The sequence below is a fragment of the Alosa alosa genome, chromosome 7, assembly GCF_017589495.1.
Source record: "Alosa alosa isolate M-15738 ecotype Scorff River chromosome 7, AALO_Geno_1.1, whole genome shotgun sequence".
NCBI lineage: Eukaryota > Metazoa > Chordata > Actinopteri > Clupeiformes > Clupeidae > Alosa > Alosa alosa.
In genome coordinates this window covers 22008631-22033344 of record NC_063195.1, presented here as the reverse complement: position 1 = coordinate 22033344, position 24714 = coordinate 22008631, and the positions used below count along the sequence as shown (strand labels likewise).

At 42.4% G+C, this 24714-nt stretch overlaps 1 protein-coding gene across 1 annotated transcript; it reads right to left on the bottom strand.

Annotated features, from left to right (window-relative positions):
- Window positions 1–4667: 4667 nt before the first annotated feature.
- opn6a (opsin 6, group member a) lies at window positions 4668–23082 on the bottom strand. The gene is made up of 6 exons (XM_048247173.1): window positions 22754–23082; window positions 17331–17536; window positions 12391–12490; window positions 10537–10641; window positions 7842–8065; window positions 4668–5417 (listed from the first exon to the last, which is right to left on the bottom strand). The coding sequence occupies exons 1-6, from the start codon at window positions 22881–22883 to the stop codon at window positions 4917–4919; spliced, it is 1266 nt and encodes a 421-aa protein (XP_048103130.1). The 5' UTR covers window positions 22884–23082; the 3' UTR covers window positions 4668–4916.
- Between the last annotated feature and the right edge of the window lie 1632 nt (window positions 23083–24714).

Below are 24714 nucleotides of genomic sequence, written 5' to 3'. Positions count from 1 at the left end.
GGGAGGGTTCTCAGACTATTTTGTCAAACACACCAATGCTGATTTCCCATTTGTTGATATGTGCTTAATATTATTATTAGTAGTATTATTATTATAATATATATATATAGTAGGCTATGTGTCTGTATAATCTATTTCTATGGTTATGTTTACACATCCATATCAAGTTCACTGTAAGTTGTGTAGTGAAATATGCCATAGAACTGTCCTGTCGTGTTGTGTGACTGTCATGGTAGTAACAAATTGTGACCACGGGGTGCCGCTAGAATCAAATATTTAATCACGCATCGATCATCAACCAGATTTCTCCAAGTACCCCTGGCTTCTCCTCTTAAATGTCCAAAATGGACATTTCTTTTCTTTCTTTTAGAGGACTAACGGTAGAAAATATTTTATTTCACAGGATTTACTCAGGCCGTCGGGTCGGTCAAAGTCACCTCACATCCACATAAAACCACTCGCACATCCCGGTTTGAAATTCTTCCTAAATTAACATAAAGTGAACAAGCAAATCCTCAAGGTAAACAAAATATGATAATATATCATCAGACGGGTAAGACTTTCTCCTTTTACAGACCTAATCACACCCACTCGTTTTACCACCTAGTTAGAACCGCAAATTAATATTTCCTGATTCCGAATGCAGCAGACTCTAAGTTTTACCTCCGAACATGCCCTGTGTCTTTAGAATTAATTATGCGCATGTAATAATTGCACGTGTAGAGACTGACTGCTACCGAAGTGGAAGCCTCATAAGGTCCCCTGTACTGATAGACCTGTCTGTGTTACTGCATGTGTTCAATTCTGTGAAAGCTATGTAATTTGGCCTGCGACGGTGACTGCAGCCGTAACCCTCGAATCGGAAGACGCTTCTGTCATGAAAGGAGGCCAAAGAACCAGAGAGGATAACACGTGATACACTTTCACGAAATGGCCGCCACGACCTACAGCAAAAGACTCACTTATGCTGGTGTTTCTGTGTGGGTGGAGGGAGCACACACACACACACACACAGCCTAGATCTTCATATCTCATGCTCTTAAGAAACCAGTTTTCCAAAGTCTACTTCAGCTACATTCACAGCATAGAAAGGTGACCGAATAGGCCTTGCATGAGTTGGGCCTTTAGGACTGGTAATGACTACAACAATAAATGGAGATAATATCTGAGTTGAAGTTTTTTTTTAATGTTTTTACTTGTGATACCTTGAGCATAATCGAAAGCTTGTACAGTAACGGGTATTATAGAAAAGCCACATGTTTTTTCTCTGTCATATTTAGAACCCCACAGCCTGAAGGCATCACTTAGTTTTGTGCATGCAACTTCATTTAATTTGCATTTTTGACCATAGAGCTATTCAAATAGATGGCATTTTTTACCATGAAGCTATTCAAATAGACAGCATTTTTGTCCATAGAGCTATTAAAATAGAAGGCATGTTTGACCATAGAGCTACTCACATAGAAGGTATTTTTGACCATAGAACTATTAAAATAGAAGGAAACACGTACAGTACTCTTAATAGGAGCAGCAACATTATTGGACAATTTCTTCATGTTCACTAAATGCCTTTCAAGCATCACACACACACACACACACACACACGTTACAACACTCCTTAGCTCCAATTTACACATCTTGTGTGACATAGACCTCCTCAGTGACGTCTCCTACAGTAGATCACAAGCGACTCTGTGCCACGCCAGGGCCAAGTCTTGTTGGTCAGTACACCCCAGACCACACTAATAAGGTGCTGTCTGGAAACCGACTCCCAAGTGGATCAGCCCTGTGGCCTTCAGGCTCAATCCCGCGGTCATATCTCTGATTGACCTGGAGCGTGAGGCGCTAATGCCGCTCCTGTTAGCCAGCACCCGAGGGCCAAGGTTCTGCGTGTGTGTCCTATTTCTAAAGCCTGTGCGGGTTTATCACAGTCAATGAGTGGTTAAGATTGGGCGGTATAATACTATGCTTTCTATAAGGCATGGATTAGCACTCATATAGTTGATGAGCCTCAGATGACTGTTGTTATGGCTTAATGGCTTAATGTCAGGTGGTTTATAGTTAAGCTTATGTTTTATGCATTATCATCATTCAAATTCAGTGTGCCTTTCGGTGATAATAAAAAAAAAAGGTGTTTTTCACTCTTTAGTAAGATGTATTTGCATTGCTTATCTTTTATGCTCAAACGGTCTAGACTGTAATACATCATCGGAGTGGGGGGGTCAACAGCAGAGCTTCAGCCCTCATTGCCCTTGAGTGGTGGGGGTGGGGGGCCTTCAGTCCTCGTTGCCCTTGAGCGTTATGTTCTCAAAGGTCCTCGTAGCTCGGTGCTACTTTACATTCTGTCACTGTGTTTGCCCTCTTAGGCTTCTGAGCCCATTACCAGGGCAGTTAGCTCCTAAACTATGAGTTTGTCCTTGTAGGCATCGCCAGGTACAAGACATGAGCCTAGCTGATGTAATATAGGGAACACTGTCTGTTTGAGGACATTAAAGGTGAGGTCCACAAAAGCAAACTGTTCCTCTCAATTCCTCTTGTCATCTGTTTCTTTGTGCTTGCACTCTGGGGGGTATTCCAAGTACGTGGTTTAGTGACAAAACTGGGTAAGTTAACTCAGAGTAAGTGGTAAACCTCCTAATAGAAGAGCTGTATGGCTTCATTCGCCTAACAAAACAATGCCATAGGGCTCTTGTTGTAGGAGCTTTACCACTTACTCTGAATTAACTTACTAACTACTACTTCTTCATACTGTCCCTATGTAGTGGCTTAGATGGAACCACATGCGACCAATCAACACCTTGATTCAGGAGCACCAAAGGGAGGGGTGGAATTTGATTGGTTGTTTAGTATCAGTGATCAACAAGTATCAACAACCTTCCACCAGAATGGTGGACTCTCTCTTTAAAGGCACACTATGCAGGTTTTTAGCTTAATATGCAAGTTTTTTAGCTTAATTTACCTTAATTTACCAGCTTCAGAGTCATTGGAATGGTTACATGACTTTTTTCGGGTTGAATGGTGGCCGTCTCGCTTCCCCTAAGCCTGTGAGCGGAAAACCACCCTTGCAACTGTGGGCGGTAGGGCCGGCGGCCTCAGTGTCAGGAAGTATAACGAGTGTAACGAATTGCTTTACTGCATTCAAATACACATACACGCCAGGCACCGGCTAGAAAAAGGTAGTGATGGAGTTTCTCAGACATTCGTCATGACAGAGCAAGCTGAAAAATAAGCAAAAAACGAAAACAGTAAGGAAATTGCCAATACTGCATAGTTTACCTTTAAGTGAAAGAAAAAAAAATGCTGTCATTATACCAACAACCAAATGGCCTGTAGCCAGGAAGCCTGTAGTGGATGATCAGGTCCAAAGTTACTGGCTGTAACTGACTGGGACCACCAATGAGAAGTCTGGATTGTTTGTTTAAAAGAGCTGCCATTGATTCCGTCAAAAGGTTGTTTACGTTTGAGCACAACAGTAGATCTAATTACACGCTTCCCATGTGTGCTCCTCAGAGAACAGGTCAGTTGGCTGAAATAGCGTCTGCCTTGGTCCGAACTACGTGGTTTGATTCCCATTTACAGAGTCATGGGTGTATAGGTGGTTTAAAGCCATGGAAAATTTGATATATGTCCCTTATTCAACGCCATTTAGCATGAAAATTGTACCCAGTTTGTAAAAAAAAACACTAATTGGGTCACAATCCTACTCGATCAACTTATTACTTATTATTATTTAGCATTTATTGATTATTTTATGTATTTATGATTTATCAAATAACAAATATGGCTTTTATGTTGTGTGTTGCAGGCCCAGTCCCTGGTCAGGCCTTTCTGAAAAGATAATCCAAATTTTTAAAACAAATTTTTAAAAGAACTACATAGTGTGAGTTACACAGTCATGCAACAGATACACTAATATATTATTATTATTATTATCAACATTTCACAACCACATTATGTGATCATAACCACATTACGTGAGCAGCATGGCTACTGGGAACAGAGAAGAGAGGAAGCAGAATAGAGACCGAGGCAGATTTATTCTCCTCACTCAACACTGGCGATATACAGCACACAGTCTGCAAAGATGTTATTTACAACCACATAGAAAAGATTTACAGCCTGAAACTGAGTCACATAGAAAAGGGGAGCGGTATATAAACATACACTTTTTTTTGCTTTACAAAAATAATGTTCTTTTTTTTTCAACCTACGGCTATTAGGTAATCACTTTCAATAATACAATATATATTGTGAAATACATGTAAAATATGTATCACATAAAATAATTAACCACAATTAAAACAAAACACTTTAACTTAAGGATACGTAGCTTTCATTGTCAAAAATGGAAATGATTCTAGATGTTCTATGTTTTTGAGGGAACAGTGACAAGTGTTTTTCTTCCCATGTGTTAAATCTTCATGTTTTAAAGGGACACCAGGCAACGTTTTCGTGTTAATTAATCATCTTCGTAAGTCGGTATATAGTTAAATGACTCATTACGGGGCGAATGAAGGCTCTCTCGCCCGCCCCTACTGCCTGTAGGAAGAATATCCCACTTGCAAGTTCGGTGTATCCTACCGCCCGACGAAGCAGAATCAGTTACAGCACAGAGGCAGGCTAACGAAATGCTAGAGATTGTTGCAAACGTGTGTATAATGGCAGAGCCGGCGAAGAAGCAGCGAAAACCCTTGACAGAAGACGCAAAGAAAAGGAAAAGAGCTTCAGACCGAGCGAGGGGGAGTTTCATAGAGAAAAAGCATCAGGCTTGCCTGGTGTCCCTTTAATATAAATTTCAGGGGAAGGAAAGAAATAGGTAAACAATATGCCAATTTTTTGACAACTAAAACACCACATATTCCACCTCCCTATCAAAACCTCCTTTGACCTCAAGGCGTAAGTAGGTACGTACGCTTTTACAGTCTGTCTATCTCGTACCCGGGCGACTCCGAGTGTGGGAAGTCGATGACGAACACGGGCGGGTCCTCCACGGCTTGCGGCGGGGTCCTGGGCGTGCTCCCGACCCCCGAGTCCGGGCTGGGCGTCAGGTACGGCGACTCGCCCTTCTCGTCCTTCTTCTGGGCGGGCGGTCTGGCACCCCCCCTCTCCCCCTGCTCCCTCCGCCGGTGCTGTCCCCCTCCTCCGCCCTCCTGCTTCCCCTTGAGGTTCTTGAAGCGCTTGAGCTTGACCGTGTCCTTGCTCTCGCCGGCACAGGGCAGTAGAATGGCCACGTCCTTGCGGAACTTGGCGCTCAGGCCGAAGTAGATGAGCGGGTTGTAGAAGCTGGCCGACTTGGCGAAGAGGCGCGTGAAGATGCTGGTCAGGCTCGGCACGTGGAAGCCCCACGCCGACCACATGGAGACCACGGCGTACGGCGACCACGCCAGGATGAACGCCGTGCAGATCACGATGGAGACCTGCGACGGTTGCCCAGGCAACAGAGGCAAGGGGGGGGGGGGTGAACACAAGGGTCAGGTATTACAGAGAGATATATTATGGAGAGATGGAATGAAGACATGAATAGTGGAGGAAGAGCAAGAGTTACAGAGAGGAACAAAGACAGTAAATGGATTGAATGAGAGAAAGGGACAAGAGAGGTTGGAGAGGTGGATATTGACAGAAAAGGGACGTGTATGGGGGCAGGTGAGGGTCAGGTATGGAGAAGTGAGAGGATGAAGACGGGGGGGCAGGTGGATGTATGGGGGGGGCAGGTGAGGGTCAGGTATGGAGAAGTGAGAGGATGAAGACGGGGGTGCATTAGATGATGGAGAGATGAAAAGAGTACAGAGTCGTGGAGGAAGAGGAAGAAAAGAGAATAGTAAACAAATTGGTTATATAGAGAGAAAGATGAAAGGATTAAAGAGGTGAAGATAGTCATGGAGATTGTGAAGATTTAGAGAAAAGTGGCTTTTGTGTGGCTTTTATCAACTCAGAGTCATAGCTAATCTCAAGTCCTTTTTATCACAAAACGACCTTGAAACCCTTATACATGCTTTTATTACCTCCAGACTCGATTATTGCAATATTTTATACACAGGACTGACCCAATCTAACATTCACAAATTACAGATGGTCCAGAATGCAGCAGCCAGATTGCTTACTGGTACTAAAAAGAGAGAGCACATCACACCAGTCCTCAGCTGCACTGGCTTCCTGTTAAATTTAGAATTGATTTTAAGATTTTACTTTTTGTTTTTAAAGCTCTTAATGGCCTAGCACCCCCCTACATTGCTGAAATCCTTTCTCCACACTCTACCACTAGGTCGACCCGGTCATCTTCAAGACAACTCTTAACTGTCCCCCGCACACGCCTCAAAACAAAAAGGTGACGGGCCTTCTCTGTGGCTGGTCCAAACTTATGGAATCCCCTCCCACCCCACATTAAGTCCTCGACTACCCTTGCTAGTTTTAAGTCTAATTTAAAAACGCACCTTTCCTCTCTTGCTTTTAACAACCTTTAATTTCTGCCCCCTGTGTCTTGCGTGTGTGTCCCTCTACCTTTTTACTTATTTTTATCTACCACTTACTTTTAGTTATTTATTTATCCTAATTTATATATCCTGCTTACTCTATTTTACCTGTTTTACTCCATTTATTTTATGTTCTTATTTTTATATTATATTTTTTAACTTATCTATTCTACTGATCTTATTATTATTACTACTACTATTATTTATTTTTATTTTTTTTCTAATGTACTACTTCTTAATTGTACTCATGTAATATTATTTTCCTTTTACTTTTATATATTTTCTTAGTCAGACCTGTGTATCCCTGGGCACCTTTTTATGTTTCAACTGTTGCCTAACCTCTCATTGCCATGTAAAGCACTTTGGGTCAACTCCTGTTGTTTTTAAATGTGCTATATAAATAAAAGTGACTTGACTGGACTTGAAGGGAAGTTTGTGGAGGAGGGGGGGGTGTTGAAAGAGATCATGAGAGAGAGAGAGAGAGAGAGAGAGAGAGAAAGAAAGAGAGAGAGAGAGAGAGAGTCACAACCTTTAAGTGGCAGTTAGAATGGTTTACAGTGCCATGACTCACAGCAAATGCAATAATGGTGGCAATCCGCCTCTTTATATTCCTCCACTTCTTTAGCCTCCAGCACCCCCCTTGGGGCTAATAAAATAGATTTAGCTCAACTGTTATTGCCCCCAGGGCTATGCTGCCCTTCTTCAGTTCTGTCACCTCATAGTGTTATTCTCAAAAAGTTCCTCATGGCTGAGTCCACTACAATGTAAAACCTCTATTCCCTAAAGACACTCAGAAAATCCATTAGCACACATTAGCATTTTGGCTATCATTCATAGCCCGGTCACAGCAGTGTGAGGTTAAGTGTAAAAGAGAGAGAGACTGAGAGTGTGTGTGTGTGTGTGCGTGTGTGCGTGCGTGCGTGCGTGCGTGCGTGCGTGCGTGCTTGCATGCGTGCGAAAGTGAGAGTGGATAGAGTTAGCTATGATTATTACACTTGGAGGCAATGGTCTGTTTTATTTCACCATTTTTTTTAAAGGCGCAAGCCTGGAGTTGGAGTGCCACTGACTGGACAATATGGTGGCATCATCTCATTTTTTATTACAGTTTTTTTGGGAGGGGGCCTGAAGAGCTGTTTGGGGTTCATGCAGACATTCTCTAGCAATATTTTACCATCAACCAAAGGGGAGTTTGTATTCTATTTTAAGGTGTCAGTTGGTTTGTCAGTTGTCAGGTCTCTTCCTGCCTGACTTAATGCTGCTACAATGCTATTGCTAAAATATGCTAATCATACAGGAGTAACATGAGGCAAAAAAAACAACACAGATGTAGGCTACGATTGTGAGGTAGGAAGTAGGAGGTAGGCCACTCACGATGGTGACGTCCCTCTCGATCTTGCGCTGGCGGTCGGTGATGTCGCCCTCGGAGGCCATGGCGTTTCCGCGCTTGACCGTCTTAATGATGGACACGTAGGAAAAGAGCATGATCATGACGGGGATGAAGAAGCAGAAGATGAGGATGGTGATGATGTAGGACTTGTGGATGGTGGAGTAGTTGGCTTTGGCCCAATCCACCTCACACGTCCCGTAGCCTCGGTCTGGAGGAGAGGTTGGAATAGCAGCAATTTAGAGGTAGAACTGCATTTCCTTATAGCATAGTATAGTATATATATACAGTATATATGTAAGTATATATACTCTTTTGATCCCATGAGGGAAATTTGGTCTCTGCATTTATCCCAATCCGTGAATTAGTGAAACACACTCAGCACACAGTGAACAGACAGTGAGGTGAAGCACACACTAATCCCGGCGCAGTGAGCTGCCAGCATCAACAGCGACGCTCGGGGAGCAGTGAGGGGTTAGGTGCCTTGCTCAAGGGCACTTCAGCCTTGCCTACTGGTCGGGGTTCGAACCGGCAACCCTCCGGTTACAGGTCCAAAGTGCTAACCAGTAGGCCACGGCTGCCCATGTAAGGCTCTTTACAATGCTAGTAGAATGCTCCATTGAGATTTCCCAACGTTCTATTGTCAAATATGCACCATGTAGGCCTAATGACCTCTGAAACATGACCTTTGTCAATGGCAACACATTTTGTGCTTCTCATTTACGTCTTTCATATCAAGTAGTATCAAGTAGTTCTCCGCCAAGTAGTCCGGTCACTTCTTGCTTCATTCAAAAGTGAAAAGCAGACGGTTGATCAGCTGTGTTCTAAATAATGTTTGATTCAAGTTTAGCGTGTGTTGCAAACTATTTGTTTCTCAGCAAAAGCCACGGCGAAACTGTAACAAATAAATGTAAAGAGCCATATCGTGGAGTTTATTTTTTCTTTTTGGCAAGTAGCCGTATAATAAGCGGGATAATGTAAAGAACGCCGGTCATTATCAGGAAAATAAGTCCCTTCAGGGAGAAGCAAGACCCCTCTGTCCTGCAAGAAAGAACCGTCCGGTTCGCCCTGTCGGGATTTATTTTCCTGATAATGACCGGTGTTCTATACATCATCCCTTACATCAATATATAGAGTAGGCCTGGGCTAGTGCATGTAGTAAGTGGACTATTAAAGAACAGCATTAGAATAGAACATTGATAGATTGTAGTTGTCATGTTAATTACAGGTGTCAAACAATATTATTTAAAGGGACACCAGGCAACATTTTCGTGTTAATTAATCATCTTCGTAAGTCATTATATGGTTAAATGACTCTTTACAGGGCGAATGAAGACTCTCTCATCTGCCCCTACTGCCTGTAGGAAGAATATCCCGTTTGCAAGTTCAGTGTATCGTACCCAGCGACCTGCAGTCTCACAAAGTCTCAGACATCGCGAGAAGCAGGATCAGTTTACATCCTGCATCCCCAGCACAGAGGCAGGCTAACGAAACGCTAGCGATTGTTGCAAACGTGTGTATAATGGCAGAGCCGGCGGAAAAGAGCTTCAGACCGAGCGAGGGCTCGCACAAGTATCGACACGTACTGTACAGATGCTAGGGGGAGTTTCGTAGAGAAAAAAAGCATCAGGCTTGCCTGGTGTCCCTTCAACATATCAAAGCAACCCTGTTGTCACAAAATAAGATGCCAAACCAGATATCTTTGGAACCCTGTTCTGTTTCAGTTCTCCATCTCTAGCTGCTCAGGCACTGTCCATGAGAAGCCCTGGTGAAGCTATCATAAAGACCCATGTTATTCTCTCCACCACGATGACACCGGTGCCGTGGTCAGAGAGATGACCTGCTATTAGCCTACTGCTGTGAATCAGTGACGACAAAGGCAACAACACAATTATCTTGATGACTGATCTCTTCCGGTTGCAGTCTGAGTAAGACACCGCTCTCTGGACCCGGCTGGGCTGGGCTGGGCTGGGCATCTGTAGAGCCCAGTGAGTAATGACCCAGCTGGTTAGAGCATCACGCCTCACAGGCTCATCTCATGGCACCACAGGGGGGAAATGATGATGATGAGGTATGCTGGCGCTCTTCTGGCTTCTAACGCATTACTCTCATTCACAAGGCACAGGAGGAATAGATCATGATTGATGGGATGTGGTATTGTTTATTTTTTGTTATTGTTTATTGTTATGTTGTTTTTTTACTGTTGCTGTGTGAAGGTTTTGATTATTCCTCTGCGATGTGAATCACGATGTGCAACGTGAGACCTTGTGATGCAACGTCACAGTGATTTGTAGTATACACTGTTATGTTCCATAACATACTGTGTTATGTTAGGCTTCCTTTAAAATATATATCATAAGACATAATTGGAGAATAGTCCAACTTCAAATCTACAAAGCTTTTTATCTTACAGTATTCACAGCATTTTCACTGTCAAACTCCATGCTCAAAAATATACAGAATGCTAAATAGTGATTAGTGACTACACGCTCAAAAGTATACAGAATGCTAAATAGTGACTACATGCTCAAAAGTATACAGAATGCTAAATTCTGACTACAACGCTTAGTGCATCTCAAACACTGTGTGCTCTCCCACTTCACTACACTTCCACTACATTTTGTTCTCCTAGAGCCACTGGAACCCCATGGAACCGTTCTAGTCCCCTGGTCCCCCACTCACCTGTGTAGCTCCCCCAGCCCAGTAGGGGCGCTGCCGACCAGAAGCAGGAGCCCATCCAGATGAACATCACAGCCATGGCGACGGTGGTGTTGGTGATACAGTGCGCTGCAGAGGGGACGGAAAGGAGACACAGACAACCATGACACTCTTCAATCACAAAAACTCTCAACTCACAAATATTAATATATACAAATATAAATATAAATATTTTTTAATTATATTTTGGGGACTCTTTTGCCTTTATAGACCTCTGAAGTTCGCCTACAAAAAAGAACCAAAACTGCCATCTTTGCCCATATACGGACATCCGGGTGTTAATTGAAGCTAACTACCTGTGGCAAGTTGCGTTGCAAGTTAGCTCTGGGGTAGCATAAATCTAAGTTTGCCGTCTTAACGTACCTGTCACGATTGCAAGGGGAGAGCTGGACCCAAATGCAGGGCAAGGTATGGCAAGGCAAGGCAAGGGCAAGGCAAGGCAAGGCAAGGCAATCTTAGAATAACAATAATCTTTAATGTGAACTGAAAAAAAACGTATGTATACCACTACACAAGACAACTAATGACCGACAAACATTGAGGGGAGACAGAGGGTTTAAATCATAGAGTGTATATGTAGAACATATAGATCCTTACAGTAGGCTACCGAAGATCACAGTGCCCACTTGAAGGCAGAGGACAAAAGTGTGAGCAAAACGTCTGCATTTTCAGACTTATTCGTCCCCGCGATAGTTTAACAGTTGCGATAATTCAGAATCGCCATGTTATTTTCCCATAGCAAAAATGGCAAGATACCAGATCTCAAAGATGGCAGCTTTTTGTAGGTCTATTGTGATAGGACAGTGAAAAGAAGGACAGGAACCAAGTGGGAGACAGAAGAGAGAGAGAGAGAGAGAGAGAGAGAGAGAGAGAGAGAGAGAGAGAGATGGGGGGAATCGGGAAATGACCCGGGCTGGACTCAAACCTGGGTCCCCATGAGCACTTGGACCCAAATGTGGTACGGGCACTTTAACCAGTTCCTAACTCACCAATACTCTAACCTCACAAATTATCAGTGGTCTATTTGTTAGAAGCATTCTGAAGGGGGTGGTAATTAGTCTATCAGTCAGTTAATGAGTGGCCGGTAATTAACACATACAGTAATTATCATTAGTCCAAAATGATTGTTTATGATAGATTTTTAAGGGGGATGGTTTTGTCCATATTTTTTTCCAGTTAGGGATATTGACCTTGAATCAGCCCTGACAGCTATATATTACTTGTATATTATTCTTCCAGGGACAACAGAAGTAATATTATTTAGAAGGCAAACAGAATGAATGTCATATCTGTGATAAATGTTTCAAAAGAAAATTAGACTCTCTCTCTCTATTTCTCTCTTTTCTTTTCACTCACTCATTCACTAACACACACACACACACACACACACACACACACACACACACATTAGATTAGGCTGTCTGATGTGGTAGCCTACATTATTTACAATCCTATTTAAGGTTTTGAGTCGAATCATAAATCTCTCACTCAAAGGTTGTTTGCTGCTAAAAATGTTTTTGTTGATTTATTTATGTGTCTGTGTGTCCTCTGTACTGTTTATGTACAGTAAAAGTATGAATCATAAGGGTAAGATTCTGTAAGTTCCTTTTAAGACATTACTTTTTGTGTGCTACAGTATTTCCATGCATGAAGACACAAGGATCTCTCTCTCTCCCTCTCTCCTTCCCTCCTTATTGTTAGATATTATATAATATGATGGTGTTGTTGTTGTTGTTGTTTACCTTTACTTGGGTGGCATCCTTTGATGTATCTAGTGATGCTGATGACGGTGAGGGTGTTGATGTTGTTGTTGTTTACCTTTACTTGGGTGGCATCCTTTGATGTATCTAGTGATGCTGATGACGGTGAGGGTGTTGATGCTCCCCAGGCCAAAGAGCAGTGTGCAGAAACCGTCCACCTGACCAACATAGGGCAGAGCAATGACCAGGGGTCAGAGGTCAGGCATGGCATGAAAAAATGTTTCATTGGACAAAAGTGATTTAGCAGGGAATGTAAGATCGGATCTTTAGAACATTCTGAGGGTACACAGATGGACATAATATTGGTAGAGCTGAAGGGTGTGTGTGTGTGTGTGTGTGTTGGAACAGTACCTTAAAAACAACAAACTTAAGGAGATTACTTCTAGATCTAGACAGCTGGATCTGTGTGAGTCACCAGAAGGGAAAAAAATCTAAAGTTGAACAAAAAAAAAACATGGACACACACACTAACACCAAAGAAATCTGGTGCATGTTGTTCTTTTTGTCCTTTTGTCCTCCTTTTGTGACCAAATATCCTTTTTTAAAGTCCTGCCAGTGGTCACCCTATTTCAGTACCATTATATCACTGGACCCAATATGTCATCGTGTTCCTGTTAAACCAATTGGATGGATAGACTGCGTTCTCCACTCTCAGAGACCCTGACCATGACCATGCCAAGGCGCTCAATCTCCCGCCTCCGTCACACAACTTTCTCCTTCACTGTGTGTGTGTGTGTGTGTGTGTGTGTGAGAGAGAGTGTGAGAGGCACTGTCCAGGAGGGCTTTTGTAGTGACAGGTACCATCTGTGAGTTTCATCAGAGGTCGGAGTGGAGATCACTCTCGCTCTGACCAGTAGAAGGTCACAGACAGGATTTACGGAGATGCCGGCTGGCAGACACAGTTGGCTTGCCATGTGCTCACTCACCTTTTCTCTCTCTCTCTCTCTCTCTCTCTCTCTCTTTCTCTGTCCTTCACACTCCATGTCCCTCTCTTTCTGCCTTAATCTGTCTGTAAGTCCTCCTTGTCTCTTTCACTTCCTCCCATTCTCTCTTTCTCTAGTTTGATCTCTCTGCCTCTCAGTTTCTCAGTCTCTCACTGTCTTGACTTTGTCCCTCATGTCATCTGTCTGTCTATCTATCTATCTATCTATCTATCTATCTATCTATCTATCTATCTATCTATCTATCTTTCTATCTATATATTTATCTATCTATCTATCTATCTATCTATCTATCTATCTTTCTATCTATCTATCTATCTATCTGTCTATCTATTTATCAATCTATTTATCGATCTATCTATCTATCTATCTATCTGGCAATATGTCTGTCTGTCTTTCTTTCTGTCTGTGTGTCTGTCCATCTGTATATTTGACTGTCTCACCAACCGACAGAGTCTTTGTTTGTCGGACTGATGGCCTGTCTGTCTGACTACCACTTATTCCTGTTGTGAGTCCATGAACACCCCGTCTCATTCACACGTCCAGACACACTGCCATCGTTACAGCTCATTATTAGCTCTTGCTGGCCCCCTGTCTCCTGAGGATTGTCCAGGACACTCCAACAACACCCACCTCCCTGCCTTTATAAACGAGTCTTTTACCTTCCTTGTGTTATGTTAGTGTCACTGTCATGTGAACCAAAACATCACACCTCCTATCTCAAACATGCCAACAGCACTTCCCGCCTTTTGTAAAGTTGTCATAAACTTGTCCTCTCCCCTTTGTTGTTCTACCTTGTCACGTGAACCAAAACATCACACCTCTTTCTCAAACTTGCCAGCAGCATCACTTTATAAACTTGTCATAAGCGTGTCTTCTCCTCTTTGTGTTCCATATTCCATTGTCACGTGAACCAAAAAATCACACCTCTTCTGTCTCTCTTTCTCTCTCTCTCTTTCTCCCTTTCTCTTTATCTCTCTCTCTCTCTCTCTCTCTTTCTCTAATTACTTACTTACTAATTAATTAATTACCTTCTTTTTCTTTTTTCTTGGGTGACTGGGCAACTTTAGACAGTAGATGGTATAAGGCAAAATAGGCGGCTTCACCAACAGTGAATGTAGATCTTTTATATATATATATATATATATATATATATATATATATATATATATATATATATATATATATATATATATATATATATATTTATCTATATCTATATATCTATATTTTTCTAAACTTTTGTCTGTAGGTTCGTCCATCCTTCAGTTATTGGGTTATCAGTATTTTACGGTTGATGGTCAGCCTATTCATACTGTACAGTGCATCTACAGTATTTCCCTCTCTCTCTCCCTCTCCCTCTCTCTCTCTCCCCTCTCCTCTCTCTCTCCTCTCTCTCTCTCTCTCTCTCTCTCCCCTCTCCCTCTCTCTCCCTATCTCTCTCTCTCTCTCTCCCTCTCTCTCTCCTTCTCCCTCTCTCTCCCTCCCTCTCCCTCTCTCTCTCTCCCTCTCTCTCTCCCTCTCTCTCTCCCTCTCTCTCTCTATCTGCATCTCTGTGACCGTGCTCTTTCTGCAGCCAACATCCTGACACCTGACCTCACCTGTTCACCTGTCTGACCGTCTCTACGTCTATCTGTCTATCGTGTATTCATCTGCCTTTGTCTTCCAGTCCCGTCTGTCTGTCCTGTTTCCAAGACGACGACTGTATGTGTAGGTGTGTGCATTTGTGTGGGTGTATGTACGTGTATGTATGTGTATGTACCGTATGTACAGTATGTGCATTTGTGTGGGTGTATGTACGTGTATGTATGTGTATGTACCGTATGTACAGTATGTGCATTTGTGTGGGTGTATGTACGTGTATGTATGTGTATGTACCGTATGTACAGTATGTGCATTTGTGTGGGTGTATGTACGTGTATGTATGTGTATGTACCGTATGTACAGTATGTGCATTTGCAAAACTCTATTTATATGTCTGTGTGTTCACCTTTGTCAACATGTAAATGGAAGGAAGATGGATCTTTAGTATCAGGTGTCAGGTCCTCTGGTTCTGTAACTTCCATGCATGAAAAATAAGGCTAAAGTAGATAGAAAAGAGGGGTGCTTTTCTCATTTATCTCTCTCTGTCTCCTTCTCCATCTCTCCCTCTCTCTTTCTCTCTCTCTCTCTGTCTCTCTCAGTCTCCTTCCCGATCTCTCCCTCTCTCTCTCTCTCTTTCTCTCTCTCTCTCTCTCCCTAACATGAGGAATGAGAGAATCGGCCAACTGGCGGAGAGCGTCTCATTTCTCCGAGCCCTGGTCCTCCGGAGAGAGGAGAGCTACCTGCACTCCCTCCATCCAGTCCCCCCGTTTCCCTTCCTCTCCACCTTTGACTTTTTCTTCACACGCATGTCCTTTCATGGCTGAACAGGTATCAGTGGTCATTCAGCCCAGCTGAATAAGTTACTGAGCGTGTAAATGAGTAGTTGAGAGATCTTTACAGAGAGATGTGTCTTATTATCTCTTTCCCTTTATATATATATATATATATATATATTCTCTCTTTCTATCTATCTATCTGTCTATCTATCTATCTATCTATCTATCTCTCTATCTCTCTCTCTCTTTTTCTCTTTCCCTCTATATCCCTTTTTTTCTCTCTTTCTTCTTCTCTCTCTTTCTCTTATTCTTTCTTTCTCTCTATATATCTCTCTTTTTCTCTCATTCCCCAAACACATGGCTGTGTGGTTCAGCTCAGTCTGCCTGACAGGTGACACCAGCTGCTTTCAGACATAGGTGTTAGTCCGCATGTTCTGCAGATATCAAGCGCTTGGGCCGTATATATCTGAACAACATCCCCCCGGCTCCCCTCCTAGTATTTCCGATGGACATAATGTAAATGAGTGCATGTCTGAACGAAGGGAAGAACATGCAGAGATTCTGTTCATGTGAGTTGGTGTTTAATGTCAGACATCCGTTTGACAAACATCTGCATATGGTGCGGAGGACATATCTGAAAGCGATTACTGTGTGTGTGAGCTTGAAGGGAAATTACATTTCAAGGAAATGAAACCACGCTTGTTCCTGCAGGAAACCCATAAATAAATATCATGCAAAACGTATTGGGCTTCTGCCCAAGACTTGGTAAGCTTTTTTCCTGACTTAAAAGAAGGCTTTTTTTGTAGATAAGACCAGGTAGGACCTACGAAGGATGTAAAAGCAGAAGTCTTTAAAAAGTAAACTTGTACTAGAGACTTTTTATGAGGCCAGGCAGTTTTTCTACATGGGGGGCCTAATGTTCTGCTCCACACAGAAATGCACAGAGTTTTGAAACTGTTCCACTAAAGCCGCTACATGTCCACCACATCTTATTCCAGGTAGGCAGGGAGCCAGTGCTGCTCACAAACAAGCAAGATGATTTTAATGGCTACAAGATGCTGATTCCTTTTGGTGTCTATCGTGTCTGGGTGCCCTCAACTGAGACAGTTTAGCTTTTGATGTAGCACCCACCATAACATAATTATTTGTGGGTTTTTTTTCTCTCTCTCTCTTTCTCTCTCTCTCTCTCTCTCTCTCTCTTTCTCTCTCTCTAGACTTGAACTGTTGCACTGTTGGACTTACTCATTTGCACCATCATCACCATGACACTCACTCTCACAGAGCACCTTACCTTACTATGCACAGAGAATCACAGGCTCAGTCCCTGCCTCAGTCATTGCAAGCGCCTCATGCTTAATCACCACTAAGCACACTATGTGGATACTGTTTTAGACTTGATTTAGATTTAGTATAATTTGTATTTTAGTATATTCTTTATCTTTTACTGTCCTTATTGCTTAGTTGTCTTTTTATATTATATACTTTTATTATTTTTTCTGCTGTTAGTGCATGTTGTGTGTGATGTCTGTATGCTACCGAGACCTTGAATTTCCCCTTTCCCCATTTATTTATCTCTCTCTCTCTCTCTCTCTCTCTCTCTCTCTCTCAGAAATGCACCCAACTCTGAGCCTGTCATCCTCCTAAAGGTTTTCCGTATCCCATTTCAATCCCGGCGCAAATCGGTCTCCCATAACTACCTGGCACGTCCACACGGAGGTGATGAGGAAGCCGCCGTCCTGGAAGACGTTGAAGATCTCGATGATGCCGCGGGAGTAGCCGAAGACGGAGATGCTGGCGTCCGAGATGGCCAGGTTGAGGGTGAGGTAGTCGGTGGGCTGGAGGCTGTAGCGCTGGCGGAACAGGACGAAGATGACCACACTGTTGCCAAACCATGAGAGCCAGCCTAGAGATGAGGAGAGAGAGAGAGAAGAAAGAGGGAGAGAGAGAGTATAAGTATATATACTCTTTTGATCCCCGTGAGGGAAATTTGGTCTCTGCATTTTTCCAAATCCGTGAATTAGTGAAACACACTCAGCACACAGTGAACACACAGTGAGGTGAAGCACACACTAATCCCGACGCAGAGAGCTGCCTGCAACAACAGTGGCGCTCGGGGAGCAGTGAGGGGTTAGGCGCCTTGCTCAAGGGCACTTCAGCCGTTCCTACTGGTCAGGGTTCGAACCGGCAACCCTCCGGTTCCAAGTCCGAAGCCTTAACTAGTAGGCCACGGCTGGCTGAGAGCGAGAGAAAAAAAGAAAGAGAGGGAGAGGGGGAATTAGCAGGCACTAACCATTTAGGTCTAAAACAACACACATGGGATGTATAAATCAAGTCCAGTCAATGATGTATTGCCAGTACAATGAAACATCACCTGGAATTTGGTTTAGTGTGAGGCTCAGAATATGCAGTCACACAGTACAGGACATGTACACAGACGACAGTACAAAATCCAAATGGCTCAAGTACAACAAGATGCCATAAGAATGGCCTGGACCCTTATACAGTAGTTCACAAAGAGACCAAAGTCAAGGGAAGGGTAAAAATAGCACCATGTTTGGATGCAGCCTCTCATTCGTACTAATAAAAGCATAGTGTATGCTAGTGTATGTGAAAAGCATTGGCCTATTTGCACCCAACATAGACTCTATTTGTATTTTACAGCGTGCAGTCAGATGAGTCATGTGGTAACAAAGGTGGTCACAAAGTCATGTATACATTTAGAAACAATTATGTTGATTAGTGGTAATGCGTAAGGAGAAAGGCTCTGCGCAACACCAAGAAACAAGAAACATTTGATTAAGATGATGCGTAGCCTATTCAGGAAATCTAGCCTACCACTTAAACCCAGAGCTCCTGCTATTTTGTTGTTTTAAAATTGGATATTACAGTTTGCTATTTAGCTTGATTGCGTTACTATCCAACTTTTTTGTGTGTTTTGTGTGCAGTTTCTTGTGGAATGGTGCATTATTTTGTCAATACTTTGTTTATTTCTGCAGGACATTCCTGCCACCGGTGGTATTCAAACTAGATCATTCATATATTCTCTTGATTGACATCAACTTTGAGGCCACACTCTTTAGATGATTGGATTCCTCTGTGCTTTTGTTGTTCGGCTAGCCTGGCGAGCCAGACCCACATTAAAATGTAGGGTCTGGGCACTCACCGTTCGCAGTGCTCAGTCCGAGGGGCGGGATAATCAGTTGTCTTTCAAATTCCCTCTGCACGCAATAGGACGCAATTGGATATTTGTTTTCAAGTAGCAGGGAATTCAAGCCAAACCGTTGCAACTCTGCCATCAATCATTATGTTAAGCCCACCAAACGACTCTATACACGATTTCAATGCCCTGATTAAGTTTCGATTTCTGGAGCTCACAAGCCAACGGAGAGTTGCTAGACTAGCCCTGGCAGCTGCCGCTAGGGGCGCGTCTAGATTTCTAGGCTATCTACACTAAATCAAGAAAGCGTGCTCTCATTCACCGTTTAGTGGTAACCTGGAGCGTTTTTCTTTCTCTTTTTTTTTTTGTAAGTAAAGTTGAGAAATAGCAGTTGAAGCTCTGAAATCAGACACGCTCGGAGCAGAAAGTAGGATCCATCTCCCCATTCAAGCCCTCAAAGTCAGAGGTGGGCGAGATGTCTAAATGGATATGACTCATGCAGCCACTTATCTGCCCCCCCCGCCCCCAGCTCAAAGAATGGCATGACAGCGGCTAGCAAAGGCATCATGGAAGAGACAGGACCTTTTGGTTGTAGCCCTCTTGTTTTCAAATTGTGTTTTTTCTCTCTCTCAATTTCTCATTACTTAACACAATCATCGTGCTATATTTTACCTTGTTTGGTATTTCTAAATATAGTGGTTATCTTGAGCAATTAAAACAAGTTGAATGTCAGGCTTTTAGTGTTGGCCTGTCTTGCTTTATTGTCCCCTGTACTGTCTGCAGTCTGAGTAGTTCTGAGATATTGCAGTTTTTTCTCAGTTGCTTTGGCACATTTCTCAGATCAGAATGGTCATTTTCAAAACTGTTTGTTCAAACTCCATATCATCTTATCACTTGTGCACATCATTGAAGCAGTTTCTCCCCATTTTGACCAAATAGCAATGCTTTAGTACATCCATGGAACTGATTTTGTGCACGTCTGCTGTTTTGTGAATTTTCAATGGCTAATGTCATGCTGGTCAACATGAACTATACTGGTTCCCTGCTGAATACTGTATATACGCGCTTTTGCAGGTTATCCACCATGCAGTTCAGCAATTATTTTGAGAAATGCACTGACTGTTGTGTAGATGTATATTATGATTCGAGAAATGCACCAAAGTCACTGAGGAAAACTGTAACCTTTTTTAATTCCATAGCGAGTGACCTTACTGTACATTGTAAACCTGAAGACTCTTTAGATATAAAGTACAAAAATGCATACAACTTAAATAAACACCTTGCATAATGTTAAGAAGTTGTCACAGAATAAGTGATATATGAATACCTGAATTCAGATAGAATCTCATAATTCCAAGCCAATGGGACATTATGCCTTTTACAAAACTTAAAAAAACTATGTTTTACTCTAGACTATACTAGACGCTGATTACAAGTGAGATTAAGTCTTTTACCCCTACCCTGGGAGCCAATCATTCCTAATTTAGTTGAAATGTAAGGACTCTCTGAGAAATCTTAAACAAAAAAGTTTTAATTCTGCAAATTATCTCCGGAAGCTTTAATATGCCTGTAAGTGTTTGACGGACACTCCCCTGTCCGACCTAATCAAGAACATAATAGACTCCGCACACCAAAAGAGAGCAAATTACTCCTCGTTTTAGTGAAATTTTGCTGATTGCTGGCCTCAGTTAGTAGTCTCGTTGAGGTGAGCCACCCTAACACAGTTTGGATCAGTCAGCCATCCAAGAGAAAGATGGAAGGCAGGCATTTCCGCAGTTTGCACATTGCTGGAGACTTAACTTTGGCAAGACTCTCTAGTCTCTTGCAGGTAAAACGCCCCCTCATGCTGAAATGCGCTCGGCTTTAGCACACTGGTATCTAACCTGCGGAATCCTGTTCATCTTCAACCTGACCTTATACTGTAAACCGTCAAACAGGGAAACTAACTCAAAATATTTGAGAAAACTAAAATATATATGTTTATTTACCCAATCAATTTAAGCTTAAACTAACTTAAATATTGGATTTGAGTACCAGTAACTGGTGACTCTCAGTGAATAATATCAGTTGCATAAATTTCATTATGGAGCATTTTGCAAACATATGTTGCATTTCTCACAACTGAACAATGGGCAACTGCCATTAACAGGGATGACATGTACAACACAGTTGGGCAATGAGAGATTTGAGATTTGGCAGACGCTTTTGTCCAAAGCAACATACAAATACAAAACAATATAATATTTAAATTTAACAGGGAACAGATTAAAATGTTGGTCAGACTATAATAAGGATAAAAGCAATAATAAACAATAATGTTCATTCAATCAATAATATAAAAACAATAACAATGCTGAACAATGGTAAGACTACATTAAGGACAATAAATTACTCACCAGCACAAGTGAAAGTTTACTATCAAGGTAGGCTACAACCCATGTCCAACATTGCATCAATATTTTAGCAGCCAATTTGCAGCCAATACTGTCAAAAGCACTGGTTGACTGAGTGTTACTAGTGTGATCTACTACCAATGGTGGAAATAAACCATACAGCAGAACCTAAAGATACATTTCCCTAACTACATTGGTATTTTAGTGCAATTAGCATTAGCAAAAAGCATATAAAAACGATTGAAAATGCTTTTTGTTTGATGATTTAATGTTGTTGCAAGGGACCATGGGAATCTAGGTAACACTGACAGTTAAATTGCTGAGTTAGGAAAAAAATATTAGATATTAGTTTTATTTTTCAGTTATATCTCGATTTGGTTTGATTGATTGGGTTGACAGTGTAGTGTAGCTTGTCATGATAGAGTCAGGTTTGTCTACAGTACTACAATACTTACAATAAAAACAAAAGTGGACAAAATTATAGATCTGTTTACTCGTCTCTCCTATGTATTTGTACCTATGTACTTGACCATTGAAAGTTGATGATACCTCCAAGCTTAGAGAATTGATTACTAACGTTTCTCTTTGTGAAGTGTGTATTCATCAAGTGCAATAGAAAGGGCACACATATATTTGACAGATCACTTATGACAACAGATCAACACTTTTGCATATGACTCAGCCTGAAAAGTTGTGGGTTAAATTCCCAATACCGTTGTGCCCTTGAGCAAGGCACTTAACCCCAAATTGATCAGGGGACAATGTAATCCTTTGTAATATAATTGACATATGTAAGTCACTTTGGATTAAAAAAAAAGTCTCTGCTAAATTTAATAAATGTAAAATGTAAATGGCGTGGATGTTAAACGAGTGGTTTTGAGAAAATCTGAAAAATGCTCCAAATCAACGGAGGAATAAAAAAAAGAATATCTCTTCACTCTGAAGCATACGGACCTTGCGTTTGTGAATGGACACTTTCCCCAATCATATCGGCCTCGGTTCATGAAATGATACAGTATATACCTCGCCAAAGATATTCCGTTTGGCTGACCTCCATCTTGACCTGGCATGCTAGTTCAGTGGCTTAGACAGGACCCGACTGGGCGAGAGCTGCTTCCCATCTTCCCATCGTGTTCTAGACTACTTATAGCGCCTGATCTGTGCTTGGACCTAATCCAGACAATGCGTTTAGCTAGCTTTCCAACGCAAGTAATAATACGGCAACCAGAAAAGTGAACGTGAAGGTAAACACACTTTTTTTTATAACGAGCTTCAAATATAAATAGACAACTTGATTAGTAGCTTACTGACTTCTGACTACTTGTGAGGAAAAAAGATAAGATATTCAATTCACAGACCGGCAGAGAACGGAGTGCATGTGCGAAATGTTGGCAGACATGTCTCAAATGCAAAGCAAGTTCAGCATATTCATTATGTCACATAATCGCAAAACAAACTATGGAGGAATTGTAACAAAAATGCCTCTGCTCTCCGACACTAAAAGTAAAAATGTTATCTACTATCCAACACTTCCCAGCTGTGCCCGAATTGAAGTGCATAGGCTACTCACCCAGAATCAACAGGTAGACGCCGATGATGGTCTCTCCTTGATCCGACAACGGGGGATCCCTGCTCATAAGGCTGAAGTTGTTATTCCTCCATGGAATGTCAACCACTTGTGGTGGAATCCTTATGGACATCTTCGCTGGTGCGTTGATAGCTACTTTATTTCACGCTCTTTATATGGTCCGCCGTCATGAATGAATTTCTAAGCCCCTCGAGTCTTGGACAGAGTACCAGTTCAAGGGTTTTGCTTAGGCACTTGTGCTTGGAGCACAAGGGAACTCTCGTCCTTCTACTCTAGATTAAATCCCATCTAAAAATACCACACTGGCTCCTTGTTTCTTGACCACAGGGGATAACGCTAGTCTTTGTAATCCACGTTGTGGAAGCGGGACAACACACCGACCATTAAGGTCCATCGGCAAGTGAGAATCCTTGGTGATAAACTTCAGTAGGGGATAGTTTCAACGTCATTTAAGTTCGGCTATATAGTGAATAGCCTAAAGCAGTGTGCTCCCTTTACCACACGCCAAGCCTGACTTCAACTCAGTGATTGGACGCCGAGGGGCAGAGTTACGTTTGTCTAGTAGCTACGCAGAATGAGCTGTAGCTGCAGCCCACGCGCACACAAAAGGTTGTCGCTGTCCAAGGTGCTGATTTTTAATCGGACACTGCCGTGTATCAAATCATGCGAGTGATTTTGATTGAGCGCAAAGTGTGTGTGTGTGTGTGTGTGTCCAACATTATAGTCAACACTGCGTGATTCATGAAACTCATTAAATGTCTTTTCATTTAATCAGTTGCGTGTGCAGTTCAGTTGAGTATGCCCTTCCATAAACGGGCACAGTAGACTGGGAAGTGTTGGATAGGTAGATAACATTTTTACTTTTAGTGTCGGAGCCGAGACATTTTTGTTCACACATTTTTGTTCACACACGGATCTCTCATTAACTGTGCTCTCATCTAATTAATGTTTGTTCCTCTATCCTATGGATTTTGTGACTGAAAACGCTCACATGAATACATGTATGTATGCCACCTTGGGCTGGTGTAAAGGCGTAAAGCCTCGTCGTCTCCGAGGTGCATTCTGGGGTGAAAGGCGCACGGGGAGGTCATGATGGCCAAGGTGTGTTTGTTCGTGCCTCGTTACCGTCAATCCGAGTGCCTAATAGGATCGCAAAGCAAACGAACCAGAGCGAAATCCTCCAGATTAGCCCAGCGGGATTCATCCAATTTTGCCGAGGGAAAGACACTCCTTCACGAAAGTAGTAGAGGAGAGACATTGTTTTGGAAAGGAGAGACATTTGTTTTGTGTGTGTGTGTGTGCGTGTGCGTGTGTGTGCATGTACTGTATGTATTTCACCATATCTCGTCGGTCACCAAATTTCACACACTCCCTCAAACACACACACACACAAACACACACACACACACACACACACACACATATACACACAGACTTTCTGTTGTGTGGAGAGTCTGGAGACGTGTCTGGATGTACCTATAGGCTACTGTCATTTGCGTTGCTAACCACTTAACCACAATTATATACCGTGTGCAAATAATGGCAAGTGTGAATAATGCTCTAATACTCGAGGAGACCCCGACTCACACATACAGGACCGGCGGCCTCTCCACATCTGCGTGTGACTCATTCACCCTGAAGCTATGTCAGGCCTGTTGTTTACACAACGAAGCATTTAATCACTTCAGCACCCACTTTAGACTTTTTCTTCCACTTAATAGTGTTATGTAGTCTACATACAGTAAATACAGATTGAGAGATTTTCACCAACAGACAGACTCAGTGCCACTAAAAGCAGCCAGGGAATATCTATCTATCTATCTATTGAGACGACTCTCAGATATGTACGTTGAGAGAGATAATGACCTGCGTCAGGGCTACTGGGCAAAACAGTAGTTTACTGTCATCTTGCCCGTTTAGATGAACGTGACTGAGTGCTTAGG